Consider the following 21,845-nt stretch of genomic DNA (forward strand, 5'->3'; position numbering starts at 1 on the left):
CCCCCCCCCCCCCCCCGCTCCTGTGCACAAGTTTGCCCATCACAACATCCACCTCATTAATCCCCCACTCATTCCTTGGAGGGTCCCAACTCTGAGTGTGTAAAGTAGACGCACAGGGTAATTATGTGATTTTTCTAGAAGTTTTTAATTTGTCAAGAGAATTTTATTAATCACTGTAACTCTCTCCTAGAACCCTGTTGTGGAGCAGAGAGACAGCACCAGTTTTCTGCCCCTCACAGACATTGTTTAAATTCTTTTAAACCTTTCTTGGTGTCTGGAGTAAATTATCGGGTCGAGTCAAACAAAACTTGAATAAATGAACAACAAAATTCAAAGCAATGAAGGTAAAGAATAAAAAGCTCCAACACTTGAAATGAGATAAATTTCTTCTTGTTCTAAATCTTTATTGAAGTTCAAAACAAAAGAAGGTACACACTGTACAACAACTGAAAATCTGCAGAATTTAACTTGCACAATAACATACGAAATTAATAACTGCTTGTTTTTTGGTTATGTCCAGCGCAGGCCACAATCATCAATTTAGGTGAAGTCAGTTGTCGCCTGAAAGAAAATGATGTAATATCTCATAAGGGATAGCGGCACAAACAATAGTTTTAATGGCACAAACCTGCACAAACCTGCACAAACGGAGCACTAACGAAGTAGCCCACTTTGGTTTATTTTGGAGCAGGATGGGGGGTGACCTCTGGATGACTTAAAAAAATTATTTTTAATATCTCAGAAACCAAAGCTGCACAAACGAAAAATTTAACGGCACAAACCTGCACAAACTGAGCACTAACCACTCAGACTATTTGCTGGATTTTTTGACGTGGGTGCGGTGTCAGCTTCGCTCAGCTCACCGTCCGTCCTTCTTTCAAATGGTATCAGTATGGTATGCCTTTACCCCCACCTGTAGCTGACATGCTCTGGCGGTTAGTCGCTTTTTTGCCGCGACCCTAAAATCTGACCACTTTTTCCTCCATATTGTGCTAACAAATGTTCAGTTTTAGGACACATTAACCACTGATATGAGGAAAAATATTGTGCAGATTTTGTTTCTTGCTTTATAAATTATTTGAATATGATTTGCTTTTATTTTGTTTACCTGTTTTCATGACTTTGCAAAGATTAGCTTTTAAAAAAGTTCTCTTTAATCTTGGGAAAATTCAGACTGTGGTGGGCGGAGTCTGAAAGCCGGTCAAAGTTCCACAAACCACGCCCATATTCCGCATGAGGTCCCTGGGGGCCCTTAAATGAGGAGGCCCCAGGGCTCAGGAATCAGGAATCAGTAAGCGCTCCGGCTCGAGTCTGAAGCTGTGATCACCGTGTACCTGACCCGAAAAGATGAGCTCTTTGAACCCGGACCAGCGGCTGGAGCACCTCCTGAGCGCCGTGGAGAGCGAGTTCCAGAAGGGCAGCGAGAAGGGGGACACGTCGGAGAGGGACATCAAACTGACGCTGGAAGACTCTGAACTGTGGAGCAAATTTAAAGAATTAACCAACGAGATGATCGTCACTAAGACTGGGAGGTAAGACCGAGGAGCGGGGGGGGGGGAGGCTCTGCGCGCAGGTTGGACACGTTCTACGCACGAGGTTTTAAGCCTGAGGAACGCCGGTTCGTTTATAAAATTATATGAATTTTATTAAAATATTTGTGACAGACTTACATACGAAGCCTCTGAGGGTTGAGAAAAAAAGAAAAGATTTATTTCAGGTTGGGTCCCAGAGAGTGATATTGTCCTTATCTCCAGGAGGATGTTTCCGGTCCTCCGCGTCAGCGTCTCCGGACTGGACCCGAACGCCATGTACTCGGTGCTGCTGGACTTTGTAGCCGCGGACAACAACCGCTGGAAGTACGTGAACGGGGAGTGGGTCCCAGGGGGCAAACCGGAGCCCCAGAGTCCCAGCTGCGTCTACATCCACCCGGACTCCCCGAACTTCGGTGCTCACTGGATGAAAGCGCCGGTGTCCTTCAGCAAAGTAAAACTGTCCAACAAACTGAACGGCGGAGGACAGGTGTGTGTATGTGTGTGTGTGTGTGTAAAAGCCAGAGAGAGAGACCTGAGGACTCTTCATAATTCAGATTTATTTGATGCTCATATTGTTAGAAAATATTTTTTTAGACAAAATTTAAAATGTTATCACTTTTTATGCAGGAAAAACGCCTTTTTAGATAATTTTCTACCTGTTATAAATTAATTTATGTGACTTTTATAGCTTTAATTCTCAATTAACATAAACAATGAATAAATTGACTGTTTCGGTAGATTATGCTGAATTCTTTGCACAAGTACGAGCCAAGGATCCACATCGTCAAGGTTGGAGGCATCCAGAAGATGATCAGCAGTCAGTCGTTTCCTGAAACTCAGTTCATCGCTGTCACAGCGTACCAGAATGAGGAGGTCTGTTAGTATTTTCACAAGGAAGCTTCATTCCAGATGTTTTATCTGTAGTGTTAACACCTTAACCCCTGACACAGATCACTGCTCTGAAGATAAAACACAATCCGTTTGCCAAAGCCTTTCTGGATGCCAAAGAAAGGTAAAAGCTTCAGCTTCTTCCTAAATATCCACAATATTTAAATTGTGGCTTTAAATATAGTTTTTTTTATTTCAGGAGTGACCATAAAGAAGTCTCAGACCACAGCGCAGACAGCCAGCAGTCAGGTTATTCTCAGCGTGAGTTTTTTCTCGTTTCTTTCAAATGTTGAAAACATCAGATGTGAGCTGTCTGGATGTTTGTTCAGGGGGATCTTCAGCATCTACATTTTCACTCACAGCTCTGTTCCTTCCTACACAGTTGGAGGTTGGTTCCTTCCAAGTCAGAATCCCATCTGCCCCAGCAGCAGCCCCCCTCAGTTCAGCAGCACGGCGGGCCACTCATCCGGCTCCTACTGTGAGCGCTACTCCAGCTTGAGGAGCCACAGAGCAGCCCCGTACCCCACCCATTACCCCCACCGCAGCTCCAGCACAAGTAAGACCCCCGCTCAGGTCTTTGATTAATGTTTAAACAAGAGGGCCGGCTTCAATTTTTCCATTTTTTTGTAAATTTTATTTTTAGACAACTACATGGACACCAGCTCAGGGACTCTGCCTGCCCACGACAGCTGGTCGCCCCTTCAGATCCCCAACTCCACAGGGATGGGGACTCTGTCCCACACCACCAACTCCACCTCCAACTCCAGGTGAGGCTTCCCACACAGATCATTTTAGGGGTTTCTCGAGCAGGTATACAACTTAAACGTGTCCTGTCAAATCCACAGTCAGTACCCCAGCCTCTGGTCGGTCGCCGGCACCACGCTCACACCTTCAGGCTCCTCCACCTCTGGCTCCATACCTGGGGGTCTGACCTCCCAGTTCCTAAGGGGCTCCTCTTACACGGGCTTGGCCTCTTCACTTCCCGTCTCGTCGCCGTCCTCCATGTACGACCCCAGCCTGAGCGAGGTTGGGGTCGGGGACGCTCAGTTTGAGAGCTCCATCGCCAGGCTCACAGCGACCTGGGCGCCTGTAGCCCAGAGCTACTGAAGACTACAGGACTGAGATGATCTGGAGCATCACAAAACCTACATGAGTCTGCTTAGGTCTTAAGAAAGAACAAAACATACTGAACTAAAAGTCTTCAGTCTGAGTCATTTAACAGGGCAAAGACAAACTCTCGGATTCAGCTTGTTCTGTGATTAAATACAGGAATCTGCTTTTCACACAGCCTTAAAGTGATGATGAATTAATGAGTTTATTATATTTGTAAATAAAACAAAACAGAATCGATCTGTTGTGTTTAAAATCTAAACTGTTGTTTTTACGACGGTGCTTATTTCTGACACTAACTTCATCTTTGTTTTTGGTGTTTTGTTTTTTTTTGTCTTTGCTCTTAGTTAGCCTTCCACAGGATTATTCAACATGTTTGCAAATTTTTCTTTCAAGAAGAAAAATGGCTAACATAATGTGTACATGTGTGTATATAGAATAAATTAATGTCTTGCATTTTCCATATAAATTAGCCTTTTTCACATATTTCAAAATGCCTTTTGATTCTTGGGAGGGTTTTAATGGAAAAAAAATCCATCTCTTGCTCAAACATCTTGTACATAAGCTATTATTTGTTTTGGATCCTGGTGAATGTTTTATTTATGCCTTTTAATAAAGAATGAAATATATATTGCTCTCTCGAATCTACAACTTGTCTCAACTCTTTGGCTATTAGCAAAATTAGGCTTTGAGAAACCATTTATTCCAATTTACTAATGAAGCACAAACAAAGTAAAAATAATGGTTAAGAGTACATTAAAGCGCTTTAAACACAGATTAAAACAGATAATGACAGGGAGTTAAGCAACTAGATAATAGAATGCAATACTAATTGCATCCTGCTTCAAAGAGGTAAGTTCTGTTTAAAAAGCTGAGACTTTTGTGTGATGAACTGAGACAGTAGTTGATTCCAGACTAGAGAAATGAAAACACTCGGAAAACTCTGCCTCCCAATCTAGTTTTACAAATTTTAAGGATGACAAGTAAACCAGCATGTTGAGAGCCTAGGGTTGTTGTGGGAGGTCTTGTAAAAAAGGCTATGTAGGGCCTTCTAAATAATAACAAGTATTTTAAACTGAGATCTGAGTTTGACAGGTGTTATGGTTCTAAAACTGGAGAAATGATTTTGCTGCTCCTGTCAGAACTCTAACTGCGGTGTTTTGGATCTTCTGGACAATTTTTAGGGAACTCCTTGGGCACCCAGGTACAGCAGCTTTGCAATAATTCAGTCTGCAGGTTCCAAATGCATGTATGAGTTTTTCAGCCTCACTTAATTTTGATATATTGAATCGATGAAAGAAAGCAGTCATGGAGCTAGTTTAATTTATTAATAAAATGAACAATTAATATCTTACCTGTTGCAGATAGCTCTTTAACAACCTCAATTTGGAGAAATAGAGTTTTATTTGTATTCAATTGCAAAGCTAATGGTTAGTCTGAATGTGGTTAAGACCAAAGTGGATCCCTGCCAACTTAAATAGCTAGCTTCTAAAGTTTCATAGTTGTTCATGCAAACAGTATAATTTAAACCTTTATACCACAATTTTCTCAGTACAGTTATTTACATCGACTTCTGTGGTTATTTGGAAGCACATAAGTCAATGTAGCATATCGGGTTCCACTAGATATGCTACAGCTAGCTGCTGCTGCCACTGATTACATATCTAAATATTTTTTTACTGAGAAACTGACAGTGGCGTAAAGGTTTAGAAAATAGTGTTCACATGAACCGCTATGAAACTTTTAAAATGGCAGCAATCCACTTTGGTTTCAGCCCCCCTCAGACTAGCCACTGGCTTGTCAGTCCGGTCAGAATAAAACTGTGTTTTTCCAAACAGAGGTTTTTCAAAAAAGCTATAACTACAACAGGTAGGTTATTAAATGTTCAAATTATTTAAACATAGCCCCACATAAAAATGCCTGAACATTCCCTTTAGAATTGGTTCAATCCCCTTATCAAACTGTGCATGGAACAAAAAAACTCTTTAAACAGGAAGAGACCTCAGGAGCCTCACCCCTTCAACAAGGGAAGTATATATATATATATATATATATATATATATATATATATATATATATATATATATATATGTATATAAAGGGATATTCTGGTCATTTGAAGTGATGCTCTGTCTTATAGTTATCAATAGTTAGTACTTTATCAGTCATGACATCAGTCATAGAGCACAGAGTGTTAAGTATTGCCAACTCCTCAGTACAGAAAGTAGCTATTGGCTGGTGTAGAAGTCACTAAACACTGTTATCACCTAATTTGCATAATTGGCCAGAGAAGAATAACATTGTGGGGGAGACAAAATTGAGAAAAAAACATTGTAAATATGTTTACAATCCGTGTATGGTTTGTTCTTTGGTTTTTTCGTTTCAAAATAAAATTGCAAAAACAAAACAAGCATGTTTTTTTTTTTTTTTTTTTTTCGTTTTTAAAACGAAATTAGAAAAACGGCAATTGCAAAAATAAAAAAAGGGTATGTTTTTTTTTTTTTAACTGCAATGGTAAAACCAAAGACAAGCTTTTATTTCTTTGTTAATTCAATGGGACCTTATGGCGGAACCGGAAATGAAGACCTGAACCTGACCTGACCTGGCACATAACTTTTTCAGTTACCACTAGGTGGCGGTAATGTACACCTTCAGTTTCTTGCCAACCGCCATTAAAATCCACAAGAAGAAGAAGAACTTTTTCAGTTAGCACTTCAGAATCTACCAGTTTAAAAATGAATACGTTTGTCTTATTTAGAGGGAATCGACGCATTTCATTGAGAGCTGATGATCTTACCATCAACAAGATTTCTTTAATATTCCAAGTAAGTAATTAAAAAGTACATTACCGCCACCTACTGGTTTTTGCAATTTTATTTTGAAACGAAAAAAAACAAAGAACGAACCATACACGGATTGTGTAATATAAATTACCTTTTTTTTTTGTTTTGTTAATTCTTGTTTTGTTTTTGTCATAATTACAACTGTCCTCCTTTATGCATGCTTGGAACTGTCAAAAGACATTCTGCAGTGGTTTATTTTAAATAAAGACAATTTTACACTGACTGTAAGCCAGGGTGGGTCAGCCAGCGGTGAGTTCATGAATGCGTGATTCATCTTCAGCCAGGATGTGGACGGGTCATTGTGTGAGACCTGTGCTGATTGCCCAAGGATTGGGGAGGGGCCAACGGTGGACGCACTGCTCCTGCTCGTAAAGAAGAGTCATAAAAATACATGCTTTTACATTAGAGTCTCAAAAAGCCTCCAATAACACCAGAAAAGGTCACTAGACTTGCTAGTCACTTGAAACAAATAAAAAAAGTTGCAACAGAGGTCCGAATATTGTTCTTTCATCTGCTCCTTTCTTCTTTTTTTTTTTTTCTTTTTTTAATCATGTCCTGTCCAGCTGTGTGGCACTCAGAATTGTCATTTTAATGTCACGGTAAGGCCCAATAGATTTTGGCTTTCTCCATGATGTTCCCCTTGGTATATGAAACTTTATTAGAAATTGCTTTGGGTTTATTTCAATTGTAATGGAAACAAAGATGAGAAAGAAGAAAGAGAACGGGGGAAAGAGATGGAGGAAAAGGTTTGAAGAGAAAAACCATAGAGATAAAACAAGTCAACACCCTTGATCTCTGCCACAGGGCCAATGGAAAGAGAAAACAAAACAAAGAATCCACAACAACAAAAAGCATATGCAGTATATGATGATAATTATACCTTAAATGGAAAGTACACAGAGCCAGGTAATACAAGAGGGTATTTAGTGACAACCGCAGCCCAACTGAAGGTGTATCTGACAGACACCTGAATCTAGATATGTACAGTGCCTTGCGAAAGTATTCGGCCCCCTTAAACTTTTCAACTATTTGCCCCTTTTCGGGCTTCAAACATAAAGATATAACATTTTTATTATTTTGTGAAGAATCAACAACAAGTGGGACAGAATCATGAGGTGGAACGAAATTTAATGGATATTTTAAACTTTTTTAACAAATAAAAAACTGCAAAGTGGGGCGTGCAGTATTAATCGGCCCCTTTACTTTCAGTGTAGCAAACTCACTCCAGAAGTTCAGTGAGGATCTCTGAATGATCCAATATTGTCCTAAATGACTGATGATGATAAATAGAATCCACCTGTGTGTAATCAAGTTCCCGTATAAATGCACCTGCTCTGTGATAGTCTCAGGGTTGTGTTTAAAGTGCAGAGAGCATGGTGAAGAACAAGGAACACGCCAGGCAGGTCCGAGATATTGTTGTGCAGAAGTTTAAAGCCGGATTTGGATACAAAAAGATTTCCCAAGCTTTAAACATCTCAAGGAGCACTGTGCAAGCGATCATATTGAAATGGAAGGAGTATCAGACCACTGCAAATCTACCAAGACCCGGCCGTCCGTCTAAGCTTTTATCTCAAACAAAGAGAAAACTGATCAGAGATGCAGCCAAGAGGCCCATGAGCACTTTGGATGAACTGCAGAGATCTGCAGCTGAGGTGGGAGAGTCTGTCCATAGGACAACAATCAGTCGCACACTGCACAAATCTGGCTTTTATGGAAGAGTGGCAAGAAGAAAGCCATTTCTCAAAGACATCCATAAAAAGTCTTGTTTAAAGTTTGCCACAAGCCACCTGGGATACACACCAAACATGTGGAAGAAGGTGCTCTGGTCAGATGAAACCAAAATCGAACTTTTTGGTCGCAATGCAAAACGATATGTTTGGCGTAAAAGCAACACAGCTCATCACCCTGAACACACCATCCCCACTGTCAAACATGGAGGTGGCAGCATCATTGTTTGGGCCTGCTTTTCTTCAGCAGGGACAGGGAAGATGGGTAAAATTGATGGGAAGATGGATGCAGCCAAATACAGGACCATTCTGGAAGAAAACCTGTTGGAGTCTGCAAAAGACCTAAGACTGGGATGGAGATTTATCTTCAACAAGACAATGATCCAAAACATAAAGCAAAATCTACAATCGAATGGTTCACAAATTAATGTATCCAGGTGTTAGAATGGCCAAGTCAAAGTCCAGACCTGAATCCAATCGAGAATCTGTGGAAAGAGCTGAAAACTGCTGTTCATAAGCGCTCTCCATCCAACATTACTGAGCGTGAGCTGTTTTGCAAGGAAGAATGGGAAAGAATTTCAGTCTCTCGATGTGCAAAACTGATAGAGACATACCCCAAGCAACTTGCATCTGTAATCGCAGCAAAAGGTGGCGCTACAAAATTGCACGCCCCACTTTGCAGTTTTTTATTTGTTAAAAAAGTTTAAAATATCCATTAAATTTCGTTCCACCTCACAATTGTGTCCCACTTGTTGTTGATACTTCACAAAATATTAAAAATTTTACATCTTTATGTTTGAAGCCTGAAAAGTGGCAAAAGGTTGAAAAGTTCAAGGGGGCCGAATACTTTCGCAAGGCACTGTATGTATGTGTGTCTATATGTATCTATAAGGTTTCTCCTTAAGAATATTTGGTAGTGAGTGTGGGGACCCAGATCCATCCCCCAGGACATGAGGACGGCACAAGGAAGAGCGGAGGCACAGACACACAGTGGCCCCCAAGCCCAGAGCCTCAGGGGCCCCCCGCAGGGACGACTGGACCCCACCCAAGAGGGCAGCAGAGGCAAGCTCCAAGTGACCCCTGGCAGCCACGATGCAGAACCCCCAGCCTCCTTTCTTCAAGGGTTGACACAGCGAACAAACTCACACAAAAGACTTGGCAAGTGTTGGCCTTCCTGACGCAACTTGGGCTCAGATCTGCAGCCTCAGAATTACAAAACTGGCACTGTCCACCAAGCTACTGCTGCCTCGACAGAAGCCTGAATATTCACTAAATATAATGAAAAAAATAATCCCTGTCAGCTTTGGTCAGTGCATCCTTACCCTTACTTCTTAATCATATCTCCTCTAACAGTATAGTCTATAACTCCCTGGCAATCCACTCTCAATTTAAGAAACACTTTGGCCTTCGTCAGATCAGTCTCTCCAGTCCATTTGCATTTAATAACCTTTTTCCCCCTTCATTGCAGGATGCCACTTTCGGTGTGTGGCAAAGCAAAGGTTTAAAATATTTTAAGGATCTCTACATTAAAAACAAGTTTGCCTCTTTTGAACAACTGTCTAACAAATTTAATATACCAGCTTCACACTTTTTTAGATATTTACAGGTTAGGCATTTTATTACCTCATATATGTCAAGATTGATCTCTGATCTCCCATTTAGACTCCCGATCCTTTGCCACAATTAAACAGTCCTGGGAGCAGGATCTTCAAATTACAATTAGTGAGAAGGTTTAGGCTGATATTTTGGGGAAAATTCATTCATTGTCAAAATTCGCGAGACACTCTCTTATCCAGTTTAAAGTAGTACATCATGCATATCTCCATAAATCTAAATTAGCCAGAATCTACCCTCAAATTGACCCTATACGTGATAGATGTAAATTAGAGGAAGCCACGTTAGTACACTTTTTGGAACTGCCCCAGGATACAGATATACTGGACTGGTATCTGTGAAGCACTCTCAGCTGTTTTTGGAGTTAAAATTACTCCAAACCCACTCATGCTGCTCTTTGGGGTTACTCCTGAGGGTTTAGGTTTACCTTCTGGAAGCAGGAAGGTAACTGCATTCTCAACTTTGCTAGTACGCCGCCTAATTCTCCTGAGATGGAAGGATGCTGCCCCATCCACAGTGTCAAACTGGATAAAGGATATACTACTTAACCTAAAATTAGAGAAAATTAGGTATGTGAGGAGATGTTTTGAGGATACATTTTATAAAACCTGGAAATCGTTTATGACCTTTTTCAATAAACCCTCAACAGAGGTACAGGAAGAGTAGACCCTGGGAATTTTTGCTGAGTAGTAGTTCCATAAATACTGACATGGTCTTTGTATGGTCTCAATTTTTAGTTTCTTTTTTTGCTACATACCCTGTAGGTGACAATATCTATGGGATTGTTGGTTATTTATTGGGTGTGCTGTGTTGTTCTGCGGTTTTGTTTTTGTTTTTTTGTTTTGCTTTGTTTTGTTTTGTATATTTATCTTTCCTCTTCCTTGGAAGAATTTTGAACACCCTTTTATCTTGTTTTGCATATAATGTGAAAATTCTAATAAATATATTAAACAAGAAAGACGCCAACGATGATATAGTAAGATTAAGACATCCAATTTTCAATAGGACATAGGTGCTACAACTAAAGCAAATATGTCATCTTTTTGTCTTCCTTTTGAGTAGAACAGACACAAATGTGACAAGCAAGTGAATAGCCGCTTGGTGAATGTCCTAGTTGATGGACAGTGAGTGTTCAGACCTTATTTCTAAGAATTGTAGAAATTCAAATTTGTTTTTAATGTGGACATGTGCAGCTTTATTAAAGGCTTTTTTATTTAAAAAAAAGAAAAAAAATCATTAAGTTGGCAACACAAAAAAGTGAAAAAGGTAAACGTCTTCATCCAAGCTAGACTAATGGCTAGCCAAATGAGGAATTGTTTATATTGTTTTTAGGCTTAAAAAGAACTCTTTCCTAAAAAGAACAGGTATGCACCATCAGCATAAACACAGCCTTCAGTCAGCAAAACTACATTCATGTTGTAATGCAAACATTGTTCAGTTGTAAAAACAGCCACAAACGGTGTCACACAAATGTGTAGAGGTTTAGTATTAAGTAATGAAGAAATCTTTCACACGAGTGTGATATTTTTGAGAAAGTGTTTTTAAGCTTGAAAAACCAAAACAAAAAATAGCCTGAAAAATTATTTAATGAGCCGTTATTTGGCTATCCATTAGCAAAGCCTGAATAAAGACTTCTGCCCTTTTCTCCACACTCTGTGCTCTGTGACAGATGTCATGGCTGACAGGGTACTAACTACTGATAAATATTTAACTAAACATCACTTCAAGAATGACCAGATGATCCCTTTAAGACCAAACAGCAAACACAAGCAAGTAAAGTTACACAAAACAAGAGGTCTTCAAGAACCCCTCAGCAGCACCTGTTCTAATTTTAAAACTCTGGTCTCAAGGTGTGAGTCTCACTTTGCTCTGGTGCAATAAACCTCAATCATCAAACTTTTGACCCCGCTGTATGAGCGTTCTCTAAATAACAGCGGCAGCATGGCCACGCTAAGTGAATGTTGGCTTCTCCAACATGAAAGTGTTCAGTTTCAGAAATCCATCCAGGGTCCTTCTCCATCACTGGCACCCTTTTGTTACAATGTGCGCCATGGTGCGACATTAAGCTAACACGTTCAGGTCTGCATGAGGGGAAAGTCAAAAACCATGGACGCAAAATATGAACACCTGAGACCATGACAGGACAGGTGTTTCTTCTCTGTTTTAATTATTGAGGATAGAATTTGTGATATGTCAAACTTTTTATCTGAACACAACTTGAACCACTGATGTTTACTGAGCATTCCTTAAAGAAATGCTTATCGCCCATCTGTCATGGCAGAGGTTTAAACTAAGATCATAGTTGTAGCGTTTAGGTCAAACCTTAAAATTAATGCTAACCTCACGCAATATCTCAAGATGTCATGCTCAGAGTATGTGTTATGAATGAGTCTCAGCTACTCCCACATCAAACTTTAGCTCAGCCTCTGTAAAACTGACTGAGTTCCAGTTTAGCCATGCAGGCTAATGTTGTTTAGCTGTGGACTGGTTCCAAATGTTAATGAGTTGTATATGTGTATTTAATGATTTTTCTGAAAGTTTTACAAAATTTTGTCCAGTAATTCCTCATAAGTATTAAACAAAAATATTGTGCATAGTGTAGTGCTTGAAGTATGTTTCTGGTAAAGTTTTCAGCTAGTACCACAACAAATTTTAGCTCAGTATATGTAAAATTGGCTGAGTTATAGCCACAGGGTTTTAGCAAGTTTTACTGAAAAGTTTAAAGTTTTTAAGGCCTTTTAAAGATAATTATTATTCAAATTTAAGACCTATAGGAAATAAAAAAATAAATGGGTCACTGGAATATTTCTTTCAAAGTCACAGATTTTGTTGCTTTTTATATGAATTTCATCCAAGTTGTTAAAAAACTACATCAAACCAGTTTCAGGGGCATATCCGTAATTGAGCCTTTTAGTTTTGTTACAGAGTAATGGCATCTGAAATCTTCGGGCAGAACGACAACATAGAACAAATGAATGCTGGCAGCACATTTCAAAAGAGCAAGTTGATGGAAGAAGCAATGCATGAACAAAGATAGAAATTTTAAACATGACTGAATGTATTTTAAGACCCGAAATAAAAAAATTGAATATGATTAAAACTTTTTAAGGCCTAAAATCACATCACTGACATAGCAGAAACCTTGTAGCCATTTCTGTGTTTGATAAAGTTGCTTAGCTGTGACAGCCATCTTAATTGGGGTTGGTCAGTTGTAAATGTACATCCAGTGATTACTTTGAGAGTTTCATCCAACTTCATGCAGTGGTTCATGAGATACTTTGCTAAACAAACACATAAACATTATCACTGCATTTCCTTTGGCGGTGGGTGATAAATAAGAATCTGCTTTATGACTCAAATCTTCCTACTGAAGTTTGTGACAAAGCAACCAGCAAACTGTGCAGTTGTTTTTAGTGGTTTTTTGAAAGTCGTGGCATATTTTTGCATCCACAGCTTGCAAAACTGTATTCTAAGCCGTGTGCTTTTTTTTGTTGATGTCTCGTGCCTCATCTCAACCAGCTTCTTCAGGTGTTAAACATAATGTTTTCAAGACTCAAAAAGCAGTTTAAATACAGCTTCAAAAGACATTTAAACTTTGCTCTCATTTGTGAGATGTTAGGGTTTAGAGTCAAATTTACATATTTAGGGCTAAGGACAAAATCATAAATACTTCAATGCATGGTCGCAGGTTAGCAAAACAACAATTTACTGTAAAATACCAGCAGCCAGAATTTTACTGTAAAACATGACATCAGTGTGTGTGTGATACAGTATGATATACGTTTTTTAAATGGCAAGTTTAAATTATTATGATAAAATAATATATAAACTATAAATCTGTTTAGGGTAACTAACTTTCAAACAACAAAACCTGTAAATTTAAACAGTCTTTCAGTAAAAAATAAACTCAATGCAAATGTAAAACGTAGTATAACAATGTTTTCTTGTTGCATTTTTTTTTCAAACTAAAATTTTTTTGAAATAGTGGGAACTGTTGTTTCCAGAATTTCATTGTAAAATAAATTTTAAAAAGACAACGTGTGACACAGCACAGTTTATGTTTTTGTAATCCATGTTTCCCAGCTGATAACTGTTTATGATAAATACTAAGATAAATAAATATATATACATATATATATAAACACTGTAAATATGTTTAGGGTTAACTTCAAACAGCAATAAAACCCATTAATCTAAAAACACTTTTTCAGTAAAAATAACCTTAATTCAACTTTAAATTTTTAAAACTTTCAGCAACTCTGGTTGCCAGAATTTTACCATTAAAAAAAAGAAGAAAGCTTTTTAGCAAAAATTCATTCATAGCAACTGTAACACATATTTTGGTTAAAACTTGAAATTTTTAGTAGTTTACCGAGAGCAGCTTTTGCCAGAATTTTACCCCAAAATATATAATGACAGTGTGCAGGTATTATACATTTAAATGTTTACATGAATATATTTATTGAGTCAATAAGTTTGTTGTGACAGCAGAACAAGAGATCAAGTATCTCAGGTTCTGCAGAAAAGATGTTTTTTTTTTATGATAAAAAACAGGAGAAATAAAACTGAACGGAAGCTTTCTGCACTGTTCAAACCGAAAATTTAAATGTCCGTATGCATTTTCTTCTTTTTGAGATATTTTGGAGACTCCCTTGCAAATGCCGTACATGCACAAGTTGCTAAGAGTCACAGCTCAGTGAGATACTGGCTTTATAATTTTCAAAACACCGCAGAAGTACATGTTCTAAAAAAAAAGCTTTTGTAGAAATGAAATCAAATAATCAAAGCACCAAATTAACCTACCAACTGATAAGAGAAACAGAAAAGTAAAAGTGTTCTCAGTTTTTTTTCAGCTTGTACCCAAGGCTAGCGGTTCGGCTATGGACTCATGTCAGCAGAGTGTGTGAGTGTGTGTGTGTCTTTGTGTGTGTGAAGGTTTTAGACTCCAAGCAGTGATGGAGTGGTCCTCACTAAGGTGCAAATGAAGGTCTGAGGGTCACGGGGCCACAGGCAAACAGTAATGAAGCAGCAATGTGACCTGTAGCTGGAGGCCCCATCACGCTATTCTCATAGCGTCAACAGTGTCTTTGTTCACCAGATACACCCGAGATGATGAAGAAGATCACAGAAGTTACAATAAATGGGCACTTTGTTCATTCTCATAATACAAATGGGTCAAAGTTTTGAATTCTAGTTCTTCTAAAAATTGGCTAAAACCAGAGTTAATGTATGGATAATTTAAACTTTAGTTGAGGTTGATTTAACATCTAGGATTGTCAGGTGGTGGCTGGAAAGATTAATGCTGCACAATCTGAAAAAAGACAAGAATATCAAAAGAACAATGAAAAATCCCAGGTAACACAGGCTGGATTGATTGTTTTAGAGTGTAAGTTAGCAGGAAATGACTTATGCTGGACTCAGAGTATCAATGATATTTATAAATAGATTACTGGAAGCTGCTACACTGATTCTTTTTGATTAATGTGAGTAAATACAGAGCCTTTATAAAAGTATTCAGCTTGAGCTTTTCAACATTTTGACACGTTCTAACTGCAAACCCAAAAGTAATTTTATCTGGATTTTATGTGAAAGACCAAAACAAAGTTGTGCTCAACTTTGAAGTTGATGGAAAATTAGACATGGTTTTCACATCTTTTATAAATAAAAACATGAACAGTGTGGTGTGCATTTGTATTTAGGCCCCTTTACTCTGATACTAAAAACTTAAATCCAAATCATCCATCTTCAGGCATTACCTCATTAGTAAAGAGAGTGCACCTGTGTGTAATTTAATCCCAGTATAGATCCAGTTGTTCTGTGAGCCTCAAAGGTTTGTTACAGAAAATTAATGATGAATCAGCATTGCGAAGACCAATGCTATGCCACACAAGTCAGGGACAAAGTTGTTGAGAAGTTTAAAGCAGGATTATAAAACAGTGTCCCAAGCTTTGAACATCTCTGTTCAATCCATCATGTAAAAACGGAAAGAGTACGGCATAACTGCAAACCTACAAAGATGTAACCGTCCACCGAAACTGACAGGCCGGGCAAGGAGGGCATTAATTTAGAAGCAGCAAAGAAGCCCCATGATACTGTGTTTAAAAAAGTTTTCATCCTCTTGGATGCTTTACCCTTTTATTGCTATTATAAATCAGTCATGGTCATTATAAATTAGCCTTTTTTACCAATAAATAAAACATCCAAAGTGGTAAATACTTTTTATATGTACTGTAACTCTAGAGGAGTTGCAGAGAGCCACAGCTCAGGTGGGAGAATCTATGCAAGTACAACTATTAGCCATAGATTATACAAATCTATCCTTTATGGAAGAGTGGCAAGAAAGAAATCATTGTTGAAAGAAACATCATTTGTATTTGCTGAATACACACTCTTTTCAGAGTTTAATTTGTAAACATTTTTTAGAAAACCATGTTTCATTTGTGTTCCACTTCACAACTTTGCATTGTATGATTCCCAGTAAATCCCAGTAAAATATTTTGAAGTCTGTGACTGTAACATAACACAAGGTGGCAGGCGATAAACATTTTTGTCTGTGTCTGTGCATGCATCCATTTTATTTTTTTTTATTTTTTTTATCTTATGACCAAGTGAACAAGTTTGATTAATCCTTGGATATGGATCTACAAGTGATTACCTTTTGGAATCAACCTGATTAAAGATGGCTGCCACAACTAATCCACTTTAGCAAACCCAAACATCCCTAAGCCCTTGTCTCACTTCTGATATTATATGACCCCTGGAGGGTTCTGAATATATTCTTTCTTTGACCTGCATGTTTATGATCCAGACGTGATGAGGAGGATGTTTGCTGATGATCTTTGCTGAGTCTGGAGAAGTAAAGAGGTCCCCCTGCTTCCCCCTCACCCCCGTCCTCTCAGTTACAGTGTTTGTGTTTGTTGATCTGAGGACGCTGGGCTGACTGAAGCCTTTGTCCTTTGAGACAGCAGATCTGCTCTGTACATCACAACCTGCAGCCTCTGTTGGCCTTCACTAATTGACACTTGGGAGTTTGACTTTGCTCTCTGGCCTCTTCTCCACCCCTGGAAGTGTGTGTTTTACTTCACAGAGTGTGTCCAGCACCATTTGCAGAGGACAGGGGACTCTAAACAACAGATGTTAGGCCATCGTCGTGACAGGATTGATTTTTATTGTCCCAGCAGTGCGGCAGAGCGAATGTTTGGTGCCAGAAATAAAAGACAGACTGTAACCTGAAGTCACATTGAAGTTTTCATTCTCTTGTAAAAATTAAAGACCAAGCAATCCTCGAAGGAATGCATATCACCCTCTGTTGTTCATGCATGAGCTTTGGACTAAGATCATCTGATGTTGAGGGTTCTTGCCTGATCTGTCACTTGGAATATGTGCTGTCAATGACTGTCAGCTATTACCTCACCAAATTTTTACAAAATATCTGAAAAGATGGCTGAATCATAGCCACTTTTGTGTTTTCTTTGATCTGTTGAACATGACAGCCATCTTGAGTTGGGTTGAGTCCAAAGGTTCATCAGTAGTGAATGTACACCCAATAATTACTTTGAAATTTTCATTAAAATCTGTTCAGTGGTTTCTGAGATTTTTTGCTAACAGAGTTGATTCCAATAGTTAATGGCAGTTTTAAATAAATTAAACTGACTGAGCTAAAGCCATTTTGTGTTGACTATAATTGCTTTGCTGTGATGGTCATCTTGAATTGGGTTGACTCCAAAAGTTAATTAGTTGTAGATGTACATCCCATGATTACTTTCTGAGACTTTATTGAATTTCTTTCTGTAGTTTAGTCAAACTAACACACACACAGACACAGGCAAAAAACATTATCTTCTTTGGCATTGGGCAGTAAAATTCTGTCAGCCCTCTTGCCATCTTTGTCCTGGCGTTCCTCACATATCCCTCCTCTGCTTACAGGAACAATCCATTTCGCTGTCGCAAGAAGTGGAAGGAAAAGCACAAGCTCCAGGGTTGTGACGGTGAGTCATATTGTGCGAGGCCTTTTGGATGATTTATGCGGTCGCTGCCAGAAAACAAGTCGTCAAGTCTGGATCAGCGAGTCTATGCAGCTGAAAGGAGGTGTGTTTGCAGACTGCCCACCTCACCCGCCCAGCCTCCCCTAACCTGACCCTCTGATGTCTGTGTGTCTTTGTTAATGAAGAAATTCTAATACCTCGGTGAGACATTGCTCTTAGCTGAGCAGCCTCTGCCTCCTCTGTGCCCTCAACCTCTGCACAGTCATACTGCCTCCCCACCCAACCGCAGCCCCAATGGACCTCTGACTGGACCTTTCTGAAACAGTACCACAGCAAAATGGGCTAAAACACCAGTGCTTGGATCTACCAATAAATAATTCTGACAGTCAGAATACTTCAGTATGTGTGATTATTACACAGGTTGAACCAGTGGCGGCTGGTGGAGTTTTCTCCAGGGGGAGAAAGCTTGTTTTATAGTGAGAGCACTCACTACGTTACGTATTTTGCACATACAATAAAACGAAGATCAGTCTCACTCCGATTAGAATTCAAACCCAAACATTTTACCAGTTTTTTAGCATAAATTTTCTTAAACTAATTATTAACTATGAACTTATTTATTACCTTGTGTATGTAACTTAGACACATAATGAACTTATTACTGTTTTTGAATAAAAGGCAGCACACCCGCGGCTAGACTTTTCAATCAGGCGAACTTTATGACAGACAGATGTGACGTCAGCCCATGGCAGGCGTCGCATGCTCCCGCGGCGGGAGGCGGTGAAATGCAAACACAGCTGCATTTAGCTCTGGGTGCAGGAGAGGTGTGCCCAGAACCGTCCTATCTCTTGTATTGAAGAGGAGCTACTGCGCATGTGCAACTTTTAACGAGAGTCTATGGGCAAAGATTTTTGCGCCCCGGGGTGGAAATACGTCACCAACCAGACAACGTCGATGAACGAAACAACTTTACTTATTTTACTATTTACTATTGATGTATAAAGTATTGTATAAAGTTGACATGAACGCAGGGATAATTTGTCCAAGAGCGAGACCAAAACCAGACACAGAGACAAAAGCTGAAGGTAAGTGTATTTATTTACAGGTGACAGTATCTACAGTGTGCCGTTCGTGGAATGATCTGGAAAGCAAGAGGAACAGGGTGAGTCTCGGGTACCAATCCTACAATCAGCCGAGCACTGCAAGGTGGCTTAATTAATGTTCTTTTGCTCTTACAGGTCCAGGAGGTGTCCAGCGGCGTGGAGAAGATGACAGAGGTGTTTAGGTGATCCAGGAGTCGACAAGCCAGTAATCCTGTCCAGGTGAGTATCCAGATGTCCAAGGTAAGTATCCGTGAAGCTTGTAGTTCCGTAAAGTGGCAAGAACCTAAGATCAAGGTGCACAGAGAACGTAGTCAACAAAACAACCACTTTAGATTAGAAACTGTGGCTGAGAATCTAACCCAGGAGGTTCGATGCTCCAGCGAAGGTCTGGTCTCAGCTGGAGGCTTAAGTACTGGCAGTCTTCATTAACCAGATCTGGATCACCTGTGAAACCAAGAGCTAGAGGAGCCGCCCCAAGGCGGGGCTAAAACTCCAGATCCCTACAAAAGTAGAGAAAAATTATTGAAAACATAAAAATATAACTTCAGGTCACTGAAATAAAAATACATTGGATTAGCCAGCCTTTTCATAGGTGAGTATTTATGCCATATTTGCTCAGAAACCATTAAAAATGTGACCTTTTTAATATGTGTCTGTCTTGTCCATATTCTATGCATATGCTGTCAGAAAATAGTTCATAAATCAAAATATTTGTGCTACAATGATAAGTCAGTCACCATTGTAACACTTAGAAATGTTTATACCCTCCAGAAACATGAGTAATATAGATCAGTTTACCCAGTTTTAGCCTTTTTTTAGTCCACGGAAAAGTGGGACAGACTTTAAGTGTACTAACAGGGAGGCACACTAAACACACTTACAGGTGTTATTAGTGTCAGTAACACTTGACCTATATTACAAAAATCTAATGTCACTTATATTTTGTTCTGCTTATGTTCATGTTTACTGAAAGTTAATTATATACCGAGTGCTTCAACAAAAACAAGTGAAAGGAAGAGATTGCTTCTGGAATTATGTCAAAAAATTGCACTTTATCTGAGAATTGTTTCAAAAAACTGTTTAAATTAAACAAAAAAGTCAGAGAATATATGGAACCAAATGTTTACATACACTATAAAAATAAATATGACAACTCTTTTCCTCATCGTCTGATATTTACTCAGACTAATCCTTTCCTGTTTTTCTCATGTTTGCACAGTTAACTACAAGGTTCTCAAGTGCCAGTACCAAAAAAAAAAAAAAGACCTTACAAAGGAACTCAGGTAAGTCTAACAGTTTTATTTTGGAGGGCACAGGAAGTGGATATTTAGTGTTTGCAGAAGGAAACAGAGTGGAGATCACAATGAATCTTAAAGTGAATTGAACAAAAATAGATTTTTAACTGAGGGACGCGAGGTCTGTGAGTCTTGGACAGGTAAGTGTTGCAGGGATCTAGCAGACAGGCAGGCTGAACATTCAGATGGGTCGGCTGAGCTGACTTCTTATTTTGCTGCTGATGTTACCCAGATGGAAAACCTGCAACACAGAAAGGTGAGGGGAAGTCTGGAACATGCTGAAACCGTGACAGTGTCTCCTACACAACCCCAACCCCCTTCAGAATTTTTAAAATATTTTTTCCAAAATCACAAGTTACATTCACAAAGATTATTATGCCTAAACAAGTTGGGAAAGCCCAGATGATGTAATCTCTTTGGAAGCTCTTGATAGGTTAGTTGGCAACATAAAAAAAACAGAAATGTTTGCAAATGAACACGGGGACAAAGACCTTAATGTTGGAGACATGTCCTGTGGTCTGACGAAACTATAAACTGAACTGTTTGACTTTAATGACCATTGTTACATTTGGAGGAAAAAGGGGGAAGGTTTGAAGCCTGAGAACATCATCCCAATGTTGAAGTATGGGGTGGCAGCATCATGTTGTGGGGGTGTTTTGTTGCAGGAGAGACTGGTGCATGTCATAAAATAGATGCCACCATGAGGAAAGAACTTTATGTGAAAATATTGAAACAACATCTCAAGACATCAGCCAGGAAGTTAAAGCGTGAGAACAAATGGATCACAAATAGACATAGCCTAAGCATGCTGTTAAATTAGTTACAAAGTGGCTGAAACACAACAAAGTCAATGTTTTAGACCAAAGCCTTGATCTTAGAGTTGGAGTGCATATAAAGAAGAAAATTTGTAGGCAGAGCTGAAAAGGCATCTTTTTATACTGTATATGTAAACATCTGGTTTCAGCTATATATATTTATATATATATTTGGACTGTATTGTCTGGATTTGGGTTTTGTTCAGTTTATTTTCATGTTTCTTTTGGGTTTTGTTTCATGTCTTAGTTTTCTGTTTCTGCGTCTTTGTCTTTCATGTCTGTGCTTTTGTTCTGTTTCATTCCTTCCTGACTGCCAGTGGCAGTAAACAAAGTGGATATGTCTCCTCGCGCTCCGCGCAGGTCGAGAATTAATGTAAACAATGTCACGCACGTGACACGTAGCTCACCTGGGCGTGCGTCTATAAATAGCACATGTGGGGCTATGTTCGGCCTCTTTGTTCTTCTCGCGGTCGACCTGGCGTGCTTCGCAGGTTGATTTGATCCATAAGTCCGTGTTTTCCGGTACTTATTGCAGGGATAAAGAGGTACACGTTGGTGTATGGTAAGGCGTCATTCTGCCTGTGACTTCTTGGTCGGAGTGCTCGTGGAGCCCTTTAAGGCGGTGCTTGACGCGTCTCAATTGTTTGTTTGTTTATTGTAGCAGGCGGCGGTGGTGCGTCTGGTCGCGGAAGGCTCATCCGCTTCTCACGTTGGTTTGCCCCCCGATCCGGCGGTCAAGGCGATGGGTTGCAAGGCAGAAAAAAGTGACAAAAAAGGTGAGTAATAGCTGGAGGTTCTGACCGCGTTCTGTGTCTTCACAGTTCTCGTTCGGATTGCCCGGCGAGCGCCCATATTTACACACGCGGAGTCTGAACGCGCGCTTCAGCGTTTTTTGAAGTGTTCGCTCACGTTACCTGGCTGGAGCACATTTAG

At 39.4% G+C, this 21,845-nt stretch overlaps 2 protein-coding genes across 2 annotated transcripts in view; one reads left to right on the top strand and one right to left on the bottom strand.

The window, feature by feature from the left end:
- LOC112451524 (histone H3-like) overlaps positions 1-21,845 on the bottom strand; it is a 269,127-nt gene that overhangs the window by 156,754 nt on the left and 90,528 nt on the right. The window lies entirely within an intron of this gene.
- Positions 1,263-4,153, top strand: tbxta (T-box transcription factor Ta). Its single transcript, XM_017437986.3, has 8 exons — positions 1,263-1,532; positions 1,755-2,019; positions 2,271-2,405; positions 2,483-2,544; positions 2,620-2,681; positions 2,803-2,976; positions 3,064-3,187; positions 3,266-4,153. Exons 1-8 carry the CDS (start codon positions 1,348-1,350, stop codon positions 3,525-3,527), a joined length of 1,269 nt encoding a protein of 422 aa, XP_017293475.1. The 5' UTR covers positions 1,263-1,347; the 3' UTR covers positions 3,528-4,153.

Source organism: Kryptolebias marmoratus, linkage group LG5 (assembly GCF_001649575.2).
Source record: "Kryptolebias marmoratus isolate JLee-2015 linkage group LG5, ASM164957v2, whole genome shotgun sequence".
In the NCBI taxonomy this organism is placed as follows: Eukaryota; Metazoa; Chordata; class Actinopteri; order Cyprinodontiformes; family Rivulidae; genus Kryptolebias; species Kryptolebias marmoratus.

Bases quoted from the DNA above. Each gene is read 5' to 3' on its own strand.
- tbxta (XM_017437986.3), top strand. From the start codon at position 1,348: ATGAGCTCTTTGAACCCGGACCAGCGGCTGGAGCACCTCCTGAGCGCC. The intron at 1,533-1,754 runs GTAAGACCGAGG...CCTTATCTCCAG, and splicing joins ATCGTCACTAAGACTGGGAG to GAGGATGTTTCCGGTCCTCC. The intron at 3,188-3,265 runs GTGAGGCTTCCC...TCAAATCCACAG, and splicing joins AACTCCACCTCCAACTCCAG to TCAGTACCCCAGCCTCTGGT.